Source organism: Scleropages formosus, chromosome 4, assembly GCF_900964775.1.
Source record: "Scleropages formosus chromosome 4, fSclFor1.1, whole genome shotgun sequence".
Lineage (NCBI taxonomy): Eukaryota > Metazoa > Chordata > Actinopteri > Osteoglossiformes > Osteoglossidae > Scleropages > Scleropages formosus.
This window is the reverse complement of record NC_041809.1, coordinates 16,953,111-16,966,024: the sequence shown is the minus strand read 5'-3', so window position 1 is coordinate 16,966,024 and position 12,914 is coordinate 16,953,111. Positions and strand designations below refer to the sequence as shown.

Sequence of the window (12,914 nt, the reverse complement as noted above, 5' to 3'; positions counted from 1 at the left end):
CAAAGCAAGAACCTCATGTTACCGAGGTTGAGCAGCAATAAAAAGCCAGGTGAGACCCAGCTGCCTTCCAGTCAAACCTGTTGCAGGAAAAGAAGAATAAATGGCTTTAACCCCAGTCTTCTTCAAAGCAAGATACCATACTCAGAGAGCCTGATTGAATATAACAGTTTTTCAGATGCCTCTACAACTGAGAAATTGAATCAAGGTTTATTCATTACATTGGTAAAAATATCAGGAGCTGCAGTAAGTGAAACTGAAAATGTGTATAATCCGCTCTGTGTGTGTGTGTGTGTTTGTGCTGCTGCACACACCTGTGCATTCACCCTCACACTTGCAAAGATGACTGACATTTGCGTGGATCGCACACCGCAGTGCCCGTCTCGGTCGAGCGGTGGTGGAGCGGGTGATGCACGTTACGCTCTTTATTTTATTCGTTTACCTCATACTGCCACTCAAACCTGTGACATGGCCAGTGTGGTCAGAGGTAACATGTTTCAACAAATTGCAGAGCACAAGCTGCCGTATGAAACCGTGACTAGGTTACGCCTACTGAATTAACAACCGTCTTTTAACAGGAGTGGAGGTAAAACTCCAGTCAGCACTGATTGGACATCTATGTGGTACAGTTTGGAGACACTTAGTGGAGAGCATCTTTTGAAGCACCACATTAGTGCTAGTAACCTCCCCCTAACCCTGACCCTAACTCTAACCTTAACCCTAACCCTAACCATGGCCATAAGAAGGAGAGAAAAGTATTATTTAAGGTCATTTGCATATAACTCTGGTTTCCTCCCACAGTACAAAGACATGCAGTTTGGGTTGATTGGGAACTGCAGCTTGCCCTGAGTGTGATGTGTGTATGCATGAGGCTATGCTGCAATGCACTGGCATCTGATCCAGGGTGTACCACTCTTAGACTTCCAGGATAGGGCCTGGTTCACTGTGACCCTGAATAAGGCAAGCATGCACGCACACATTTGTTGAAACCGCTTGTCCCTAGCTGGGTTGCAGTGGGCTGGAGCCTAACCCAGCAACACAGGGCATGAGGCTGAGGGGGGGACATGCCCAGGACAGAACACCAATCCATCACAGGGCACCCCAAGCAGGACTCGAACCATGGACCACACAAAGAGCAGGCCCTGGCCAAACCTGCAGCACCACAGAATGTAACATGCCTGATTCCGTGCTCATTTGGAAATTATTTTTCCTCTGAAGAAAAAGGAGTCAGTGATAAGAGAGGTAGCACAGTGGCACAGTTAGTAGCGCTGCTGTCTTACAGCACTTGAGTGGTGCGAGAGAATGTGGGTTTGATCCCTGTTCAGTCTGTGTGCAGTTTGCATGTTCTCCCTGTGTCTGTATGGGTTTCCTCTGGGTGCTCTGGTTTCCTCTCACAGTCCAAAGACATGCTGTTCAGATTTCCCCATAGTGTGTGAGTGACACAGAGTGAGTGTGTTTCACTGATGTATGGATGAGTGACCCATTGTAAGTAGTGTACAGTACTAGCAGTGTAAGTCACCTTGGTGAATAAGGTGTGTGGGCTGATAACACTTACATAGAGTTCATTGTAAGTTGCTTTGGAGAAAAGTGTCTGCTAAGTGAGTAAATGTAAATGTTACAGGGATTAAATGTCTTGCCATGTTGCAGCTGTGACCTAAGCAAGTTACTGATCTGAGGACTTCTCAGAGTATCTGTGTGAGGGTCTGAGACAAAATAAAAGACATTTCACCCAGTATGCACTGGGGTCTGGCTCCAGTCTCAGTGTCCCTCTGTATCCTCAAGCAGCTTTTGATTGGCCTAGGAAGGAACAGCACAATCTTACCGCTGTGCGCCCACAGCCCCACACCACGCTTGGCTCAAGATCACAAATACACCTCTCGAACCCTGTGACCAACTGGGAAATTTTGATTTGACTGTGTATGTGAAAGAAGTGAAGGGTTTCTTTTGGGCTTTTCCTTACAACTAAATATTTGAATTATTATTAACCTTTACTGAGGTGACACCTTGGCCCAAGGCAAATGACAATGTTAGATATTCATATGTACAGTGATCCACCTTTTTATGCAGCTGGGTATTCTAACCTTATTGATTTAGGGCTAGTGTCATGACATAAGAACAACACCAGGACCGGGATCCAGACAAGGGTAGTTCAGACAACAGATTGTGATGAACTGGTATCCCGTCCTGGGTGTACCCTCCTAGCCTAGTATCCAGAGATTCTGAGATAGGCTGGACCGCCGCAACCCTGACAAGGATGGGCAGTTAATGAAAGTGAATCAATAACCTTGGGACATTTGCGTCATAAAAGGCTTTTGTTTTCCGTTGTTTTGCAGTGACCCTCATTCAATTTACAGTTGTCATTCCTTTGGGGGGGCAGAACCTAATTAACATATCACAGCCTTCTCTTTCATTGACTTCGAACATCTTAATGCTCAAAAAATCAGCCCTCAATATGCAATTCCTATCAGCTCACAGTGATGATCTCTACTGCCCCCTTTTGTCACTGACTGGTACTGCAGGCAAAACAAAAATGATCTTTTCCCCCATGTGACGTCAAATAATATGCCACTTACAGTTACATACACCATCATACACCTGAGCAGATTTCACCTTGAAGTACCTTGTTGAGAAGCAATACAGCCAGAAGTGGGATTTGTACCCCCACCCACTAAGTAAGTACAGTGGCACAGCGAGTAGCGCTACTGTCTCACAGCGGCTGGGTGGTGTGAGAGAACGTGGGTTTGACCCCCTGCTCACTCTGTGTGGAGTTTGTATGTTTTCCCTGTGTCTGTGTGGGTTTCCTCTGGGTGCTCTGGTTTCCTCCCACAGTCCAAAGACATGCTGTTCAGGTTTCTCCATAGTGTGTGAGTGACAGACAGAGTGTCTTCCACTGATGTATGGATGAGTGATTCATTGTAAGGAGTGTATCTAGCAGTGTAAGTCACCACGGTGAATAAGGTGTGTGGGCTGATAACACCACGTAGTACCACTGGAAGTTGCTTTGGAGAAAAGTGTCTGCTAAATAAATACTTATAAATCCAAGGGGCGCTCTAACCACTGCCTGCAACTTATTTCTGCACATTCTAAGTTAAAATATAACATTTGCAAAACAAAACACACAATGATTTACCTGGTGATGCAGCTGCATATTTCTCTTGGATCAGCTGAGGGTAAGTACCATGGTCAAAGGTAATACTGCAGTTCCGGGATTTCAACACAGCATCTTCCAGCTCCGCAGCAATGTCTCTGACCACTATACCACCTGATCACCTTACTGGAGGTGCTGAGATTTGTTTATATAATAACAGTGACTACTGAACACATTATTTCTACAAGGGGCATTTCCCACAAACAGCAAAATCAACCAGTTATATAAGACAATAAAACTATGAGTTTCAACAATTATCAAGATAACTGAAAACTTACTTATTCTTTGTTAGAACCATGTTCACTCATCAGAGCTTTTCCAGCTGCTATCAACACCCGTCTCAATATGAATGAATATAAATGATTTACAAATGAACACTACTGTTCGTTTGTGATTAATTGAGGGTCCAGCAACGCAAACCTGTTGTGTTTGTGCTTCAACGTTTCTGCATTCGACCATTTTCACAGGGTGGAGCTCCGTTTGAGTTCGCCTCTCAGGTACAGCTCTTCCCTGCTCATCAGCCCAGCATGCATTCTGTAAGTAAAAAAGCAGGAGATTCAATTAAATGTGTTATGTAACTAATGGCAAATTAATGTCTAGTGAAGCTGCAAACTCTTCCGGTAATTACAAAAATAACCCCGCTTTTCCCCATGTGTTGCTCATTCGGGGAGAGTGCTCTTGGCTGTACCTTCATATGCAGTCTCACAAAACGGCTTTCTAGAATACTTTGGGTCAGAAACAGTTAAGACTTCTTATATTTGAGGAGGTGGGGGGGCAGTGGGTTGAACCAGGTCCTGCTCTCCGGTAGGTCGGGGGTTCAAGTCCCGCTTGGGTTGCCTTGTGGCAGACCGGCGTCCTGTCCTGGGTGTCTCCCCTCCCCCTCCAGCCCCATGCCCTGTGTTGCCAGGTTAGGCTCTGGCTCCCTGGGACCCTGTATGGAGCAAGCAGTTCAGGCAGTGTGTGTGTACTTGAGGAGATGGGTGTTCTTTAGACAAACTGATCTTGAAACCTCGTGATTTTCAACATGCTGCATTTCACACAGCTATATAAATGCTGGGGAACTTCACAGTTAAAAAGTGATATACCCTTCTAAGGTTATAAGAGATACAGGTGTATGTCTTCTGCTGCTAGGCTACCCAGCGTCGAACATGATGTATAAATAAAGATTATGGTCTTCGTAGTTCCGTTTCTGTAAAGAAATCGCATGCAGCCTGTGAAATGAAGGGTTTCTTGGGACCGTCCTGCCGCCGGTCCTCACGGCACGGCGTCTCTGTGGGAACCATGCAGCGGTCAATTAAAGAACAGTGGAAAACCCTTTAACGCTTCCTGGTAGCTTCTTGATGGAAAATAAAACTCTGTTTAATATTTACACATTTCCCTGAGCTATGGACACGCTGCCTGCCACGGCTGTTCAAGTCACGGTCCCAGAGGGCCGAGTCTGAGAGGCTTTTTATTGCATTGAACCGCCTGTCTGAAATTACTGTCTTGATTGTGAGCATTTGAAAATTCTCCGTTCCAAGGGTTATATGGAGACATGGAAAGCCTGCCAGGGCCATAGGTGAATCTCATCTGTAGATGCTGGGGTACAAACGGCTGCAGTGCGACAGGGGATCCAGGGGGACAGGAAGATTTTGGCTTGTGTGTGTATGTTTTAGTCCCTTGTGGTCTCAGCATCGGTGTCCCTGCATGGTTTTTTCTTATTTGTGGCTCAATACTCATCTAATGGAAAAACACTGGCCTTGGGCAGGGGCAGGGGCTGTGAGCAGCGAGGCCTAAAAAAATACAGCCAGCAGTATGGGAAAGACCCCCCAACACCACTGCATAGGAGCTATGGCTTATATTTTATTTTTGTTCATTCATTGATCGGACAATTTCCTCAAATTTCCAGCCTCAAGCTACCCACTGTCACTTACCCATTTGTACAATTGGGTGATTTTACTGAAATAATTTCAAAGTAATTACCTTGCTCAAAGGTACAACAGCAGTGACCAAGACTTGAACCATCAACCTTAAAGGCAGCAGCTCTTCCCGCTACGCTACCAACTGCCCTGATAGGGGCACTGGTGCATACTGGAGGAAGTCTTCTTGATCTAAACTAATAGTTTATTGTGTCTGGAAAAGCGGTTAAGACACCCTAAAGCAGGGCGTCCACCAGCACCTTCTGTAACAAAGCACACGTCCAAGGTGACGTTCCACTCAGGGTCCGTAGGAAGGCAGGCACTGAAGTGCAATACTTGTTGGACGCCAGTAGTCCCCTTTTGAAACTGGACGGATGGATGGATATTGCAAGACTTTTGGAGACAAGGTCATAAAGATGGTTTTGAAGTGACGTAAACTCCAACAAAACACTCAATAAGAGACAGATTGCAGTTAATAACCAGACCAGCTGGGGGCGCTAAATTGGACATTTCTCTTATGTCCCATCCAGTTGCTGGTCTCTTTATTCATTTAGCTGACCCTTTTCTCCAAAGTGTCTTACAATGTTAATTTACAATTATTCACCTATTTATGGGTATTTTTACTGGAGCAATTTTTAGGGTAAGTACCTTGTTCAAGGGTACTACAGCTGGAGGTGGGATTCAGACCTCCAACATTTTGGGTCAAAAGGCAGCAGCGCTAACCGCTACACTACCAGCTGTCCCCCATGAAGTGTTTAAAACAATTTTTTGAGCTTGTAGCGCACGGGCATAATCTGAACAGTTTCCTATGCACAGATGAATAAATGTATGCATACACGCTCTCAGCTCTTTCAATTACGATCAGCAACTCTATCTAGAATCAAAAACTTGCACAAGGTTCTCTGATATAAATTGATGCAAGAGGCCAGGGTCTCATTTGCTCCTGCAGCTCCCCCCCCCCCCCTTCTCTCTCTCTCTCACCTTCTTGCTTACTGTCCAGCAGATCCTACCCCATGAGGCTGCCCGTCAAATGAGTTCCACTCGTCTGCTTTCCCATAGCTGCCGCCTCCATCCTGCCCCTGGATAATGCGCGATTTGTAATGTTAATCATTTGTTAAGATCAAGGTCTCGCATTTTCTTGAACCTCAAAGCTGTGGGACAACTCCTGACCGCCAGTGACCCATAAAGGCCTGATTAAAATATACCCTGAGCCTCTCAGCACTGACGTGAACCGGACACCAGTAAAGACTAGCAGAGACAGAATAAACACAGTTTTACTCTGTATGGCCAGGCATAACTATATTTGCATTCATTGCTATTACTGTAGAGGGGGGCGTGGTGGCGCAGTGGCGCAGTGGGTTGGACTGGGTCCTGCTCTCCGGTGGGTCTGGGGTTCAAGTCCTGCTTGGGGTGCCTTGCGACGGACTAGCGTCCCGTCCTGGGTGTGTCCCCTCCAGCCTTATGCCCTGTGTTGCTGGGTTATGCTCTGGCTCCCTGCGACCCCGTATGGGACAAGTGGTTCAGATAGTGTGTGTGTGTGTGCTATTACTGCTGTTTTCTGCTAAAGCTGCTCTGAGAAAAATAACATACATGGAGTTTTGTCTCAATCCTGCCCTCTTCTCAAACTAATGAACAGCATTTTGGTTAAAAATGTTTGAGCAAAAGACACTAATTACTTTTATAGAGCAACCTCATTTTGTCACACTCTTTCAGCCTACTGACTGTTTATTTAGACAAAACAATAATAACTGAACAGGGACAACAAAGAAATTCATATACACAGAAAGAATAGCGCATTATATACAGAAGTTGATGTCATTATTTATTACATATTAATGATTTAGCTATTTGGAATGATCAAAAAGGCTGTGTGTGGGTGGGCTGTCAGCACCAGCACACATATCACATGTTTATGGTGTCAGAGTGGGATGAAGATGAAACTGAACAGAATTCAGGAACATTTCATTGTCTGGATTGAAACTGGAGTCACCGCACACCTAATAGACTTTTCCACAAATTCGTACTGTACATTGTTATTCATATTATTGTTAGTTCACTTCTGAGATTATCAAAATGACTTAAATTTTACTACTGTTACAGTTGTAAACATACAGTAAATGTACAATAAAAGTTTGAATAGTCCCATTCCAGCACTATCTGTAGCAAAATTTGGAGGTAACATGTAAATTTTGCATTCCAGTGATGGGAGCAAATCCCCCGAGTCTCTTTTTGTAATCTGGAAATAATGTGGCTTCAAACGCTGTAATAAAATCTATATCAACTTGCCAGGAACATTTTATGTTTGTAAAACTTTCTTATTATGAGGCACGTTGTGAATTTATGAGGACAGAGAGTGGGGAAAAATCACTGACCAGTCTATGGGGAACACCGTCCTTGAGTCTGTGGACATTGCCTTCAGCTGTTGGTTTTGCTTCAGAGTGTGCTTCAAATACTAAGTTCAGCTTTTGTGGTTGTGGTAAAAGGCTCTGTGACTGTGAGTTCAGTTTTAGAAACAAAAAAATGGAATATGCCGCCATAGAAAATATATACATGTATTTTGCGTGTTAGCTGTTATTCCTCTCAGCTTCCACAAATCTACGTGCTGAAAACTTTTTAACCTCTTCACTCCTTCATGTATGACACTGATGTGTCACGGTATCCTGTTTTTGTCTATTGGATAGCTCATTATGTCTGAGGTGATGTAATGCTAGTCAATATATATCTATACCTTGTAACAAAACTGCTTTGGCTGTAAATCTTAGATATTGCAAATATGCCATGACTTATCCATGTTTCCGAACATAGCTTGTGACACTGATGACTCTTGTAATATTGTGTCTTACAAGCTGGACTTAGTTAATAATAAACCCAAGAATTCTTTTCTTGTTAATTTCTTTATACCCAAGTAAAGATTTTATCTCTCAAATAGCTGCATAAATCTTAAGTCAGCAGCATGGAACTTAGAGTCTCTAATGTGCCCTTGATGCAGTAGAGCACTTAGCACTTTTCAACTTTGCTCATTTAGACACTCTTTTAGGTTTTTAAGGTCTTTCATGCTGATATCCTCTTTATTTTTAGTCGCCCACATTCACAGCACATATGTTGCAAGCATTGCTAGAAGGTTAAATAAAATGGCAAAAAAATAGATGCACGCAAAATTTACCAGCTACTACAAGTCCAATAAGGATATCTTAAAACATATTTTATGATTTAAGGTTCAGCAGGCACTTTGCTTTACCCTTGAGCTGTGTGTCTAATAAAAGCTCTCCTCCGTCCCTTTACTGTGGAACAGTAGAATTGAAGGGAGTAATACTGCAGTATTTGATCTGTTACAATCACACACACAACATCTACAACTACTTGACCTGAGGCAAACAGGAGCCTACCCTCACAACACAGTGTGCAGGGCTGGAGAGGGAGGGGACACACCCAGAACAGGACACCAGTCCACCACAAGGCACCCCAAGTAGGACTCGAACCTCAGACCTACCACACAGCACGTCCCGGCCAAACCCTCTGCACCACCACACCCTTGTTGGGCTAGAAAACATTATTTTTCAAATATGACCTTACACATCAACCCCTCTTCAAGTCCAATTCAGTTCAAATTTCACATGATTTCTAAAGCTCACAGCTGCACTCAGGATCTTGAACTTCTAGTCCCGAAGCCTAAGAGAAAAATCACATTATTTGTATTATTCTGATGACAAACTGTCATCGCAGCCTAATGTATTGGAAAAATGCAGGCAGTCAGGACTTTTGTCAACCTGTCTGTAGTTTAACATAACATCTTACTGGGTGAGCTGACATTTTTCTCCATAATCACTTACAATGTTAAGCTATCTATGTACCTATTTATACAGCGGGGAAATCGTAGTGGAGCAACTAAGGGTAAGAACCTTACTCAAGGGTACTACAGCTAAAGGTGGGGCTCATACTGTGACCTCTGGATTTAAAGGCAGTAGCTCAAATCACTACACTGTCCTCTCTTTTATTGCCATTTTACTCTTCATGTTTACCCTGCTGCATTTACAGAACCTGTATCATCAAGCTGTCTCTGCACAAACACAGCCTGTAAAGTGATTGTTTACTGTAAGCACTGTCAGTGCAGTCCATGCTCTCAGAAGGCAGCGCCATGGATGGGCACCCTTTGCCTGGCAGCGGCCACAACTGTTGGTACTGACAACAACCAAATATAGCTGGACGGGCCAGGAGCAGGAGAAAATGGACACATCTGATTGCCCTTCGGAGCCGCAGGGCTTGCACTGAATGCGAGGGAAAACCTGACTTGCAGGTAACTTGGTGCACGCACATTGCTCTGCCCTCCCCACCCTCCCTTTCCCTGTGTGCTGCTTAACTGTCCTAAAAATCATTGTGCCGAAGTTCATTTCACACAACGCGGACAATAGAGAAGCAAGGACATTGTGTACTTCGTCACAGGGGGTCAGATCTTAACGGTTTCGCATTACAGGTAACAACTACTTCAATAAATACGCAAGAAAACTTTACCTCTCAGAAGGAAGGACCTGCGACAATTGGTAAGTATTGTCTTTTTCGATGAATCAGTGTCAAAAATAAAAACTGCACAATTTCTGAAGAAGTGCACTCTCAAGAGGAGTTAAATCGCAACTTTGACAAACTGCTTATAAACTAAAGGCATATTGAAAGTTGTTGAGGTGAGTAATGGAATCTGTTTTTTTAGTGTTCAATTTATATTGTATATTACTTCTTTGGAAAATAAAAGTTATTGTATAGGGATTTGACAGTCACTATAGACTATCACTAAATATCTGTCAACTGTACATCCAGAAACAGCAGTAAAAAAGAGTTTTATTTATCAGTTTTATGTTGATGGAAATATTGGACCTTGAAAAAGTAACTCTTACATTATTACAGAAAAACTAAAATGAAAATAAAGTCTTGTGTGATTAAACTGTGTAAATTACCCCAGAATTGTGTACAAATTTAGTAAGAAATTAAAAGGAGTTCATATTATAAAAGTGCATGCTGAACAAGCTGGTCAAGACTGATAAACTTGGTTACAGCCCTATGAGATAAAACCTAATTCCTTTGCCCTCAGTCCTGCAGGCGGATGTTCCCAACTGTCATGTATATCTGCAAAAAATTCATCATTTAAGACAATTTAACATTTCACAGTCATACTGATTGCTTGGAATTTTACATATGAAAGAGTCAGCATAATAAACGATAATAAAAATGAGATTTGAGGATGGCATATTTAATTAAAGACTTTGATTTAATGACATTTAATAAGTTTTGCTCATCTAATGATGACCACAAATCGCAATAATATCTCAAAATGACTTTCCATTCAGTGGATCTGCCCATGATTTAGGCTGATTTGATTTCTTCATGTTTCAGTTTCCAAATCTAGAGGGAAATGTCTGGCCCCAAGCATTCCCCGATTTACAGACTGACTGCCACTGACCCCCAGAAACAGAGAAGGGTGGTGTCAAAAGACGGTCACAACAATGTGAGGATAGACAACGTGGAGGGCATGGTCAAACTGTACCTCCATGACATCTGGACCACTGTAGTGGACATTAAGTGGCGCTATAAGCTGACTCTATTCGCCTCAACATTTGTGGTGACCTGGTTTACTTTTGGCGTCATTTACTATTTCATTGGGATGGGGAACGGTGACCTGGACCCTGAGCCGGGCTACAACCACACACCCTGCGTGCAGAACGTCGCAACCTTGACGGGTGCCTTCCTGTTCTCCCTGGAGTCACAAACAACCATTGGCTATGGCTTCCGCTACATATCTGAAGAGTGTCCGCTGGCCGTCTTCACTCTGGTGGCCCAGCTAGTCCTCACCAGTCTTGCTGAGGCCTTTGTAACAGGAGCCTTCCTGGCTAAGTTGGCCCGGCCCAAGAAGAGATCCGAGACAATAAAGTTCAGCCATTTGGCGGTGGTGACCCAGTGCGAGGGCTGGCCCTGCTTGATAGTACGTGTGGCGAATTTGAGGAAGAGCCTTCTCATCCAGTGCCAACTGACCGGCCGGCTGCTCTTCCCCTATGAGACTCAGGAGGGGGAGAAGACCCTGGTGCAGCAGACGGTTGTGGACTTCCGGCTGGATTCCAGCTCTGAGTGCTCCACACTCCTCCTGCCGCTCACCTTTTATCACATACTGGATGAGTCCAGCCCACTGCAGAGTCTCACAGCTGAGAACCTGCGCAGCCGTGACTTCGAGCTAGTGGTCACCCTCAATGCAACTATGGAGTCCACAGCTGCCAGTTGCCAGAGCCGCACTTCCTACATCCCCCAGGAGATCATGTGGGGGTACGAGTTCAAGCCCATGTTGTTTGCCTCGCCCAGCGGGAGGTACATGGCTGACTTCAACTGCTTCGACGAGGTGAGGCCTTGCAGCGATCCCTCTATGCTCAGTGGCCATGTACACAAGCTCAGACTGGAGAAGGAGTACAGGAAGGACTAAAGGGATGTGAACATCTCCTCGAACCCTACAGTGGTGCTTGAAAGTATGTTAGGTGTCCCTTAGTTTTATCACAGAATGGTTATTTAATGAGAAGCAGTCTTTCTCATGTGACATAATAGGTGTGTAATGACCAGTTCTGTATGTTTCTTTAGAAGAAATGATGTGTGTAGTAGAAATACGCAAGTAGTGCAGGTGTAGAAAAAGTGAACCCCAAGTTGCATTGCTTAAAATAAGTCAGGTGTAAATTGGCACTGGATGAGAGGGCTCTTCAAGTTTATTATAAAATTGAACATTTAGGTGTTATGAGTATATTGTTAATATTTTATTCAAGAATAATGACCATCCCTATAGGGTTCACACACTTTCAAGCAGCGCTGTATATACTGTGCCTAGTTTCTCCACTGTTTCACCACTTCTCAACCATTCCACAGAAAAAAAAATTAGGAAAACACTGTTCATTAAATGGCAATGTGTCTCAGTTCTGGGAAAAAAGGGTTCTAGTTTGTGGTTTGTGGGTCAGATAGGAAATAGCTGCTAATGTTTTTATAAAGTATGGTGTGTCCTCAACTTGCAAAGACAGTTGGGACCAGAAGTCTGTTCAGAACTCGATTTGTTTGTAACTCCAAAGTCACTTTCTCCACATGTTGGAACTAATAAACGTTGAATAATACATATTTTGCTTCACTTATTTATGAGTTAGGTTCAGCAAAAGCTAATAAATAAAGCTAATAAACTTAATGAATGTGAAATACTCAAAGTACTCTCGGTTTCATCCATCTATTATGAATAACTGCTTGTCCAACGCATGGTCGTGTAAGTCTGGATACCAGTATATCACGGTGTAACAACTCTATTATTCGTATTATCTTCAAAATACATTTCAATTAAAACTCATTTAAAATTATTGAAAGTAAAAGTACATTAGCTTTCCTTCAGCACAGCTGACTGATTCATAACATATCCATTGTTCATCAACTTTTGGGCAGCTTCCAAATGTCTATATTATGTGCACAATCAACCAACCAATTTCAATAACTGCTAATCCCAAGTGGGGACGCGATGAGCCGGAGCTTATCCAAGAGACATTGGGCGCAAGGCTGATGGGGTGGGCACACCCTGGATGGGATGTCAGTCCATCGCAAGGCCACAATTAGTCACCCAGGCACACAGCCAGGTGAAGGTACTGGAGCAATTGCAAGGCAAGCACCTTGCTCAAGGGCACCACAGCTGAAGGTGGGGACCCTCTGAGCCAAAGGCAGCCGCTCCAACCATGATACCACGAGCCACCCCACTGTGTACAATCAATAAAAGACTAATAGAATAGATTTTCCCCTTGATTTACTTATGGGTAAGGTTTTGAATGGTGCTTGGAAATATAAAATAGAATAGAGGTTGTAAAAAAACCTCATAAAGA

General features: G+C 43.6%; 1 protein-coding gene across 1 annotated transcript; it reads left to right on the top strand.

Moving 5' to 3' along the window:
• The first annotated feature begins 9,452 nt into the window (after positions 1-9,452).
• kcnj15 (potassium inwardly rectifying channel subfamily J member 15) lies at positions 9,453-11,500 on the top strand. The gene is made up of 2 exons (XM_018755562.2): positions 9,453-9,581; positions 10,426-11,500. Exon 2 carries the CDS (start codon positions 10,445-10,447, stop codon positions 11,498-11,500), a length of 1,056 nt encoding a protein of 351 aa, XP_018611078.1. The 5' UTR covers positions 9,453-9,581; positions 10,426-10,444.
• Positions 11,501-12,914: the final 1,414 nt, after the last annotated feature.

Bases quoted from the DNA above. Each gene is read 5' to 3' on its own strand.
- kcnj15 (XM_018755562.2), top strand. From the start codon at position 10,445: ATGTCTGGCCCCAAGCATTCCCCGATTTACAGACTGACTGCCACTGAC.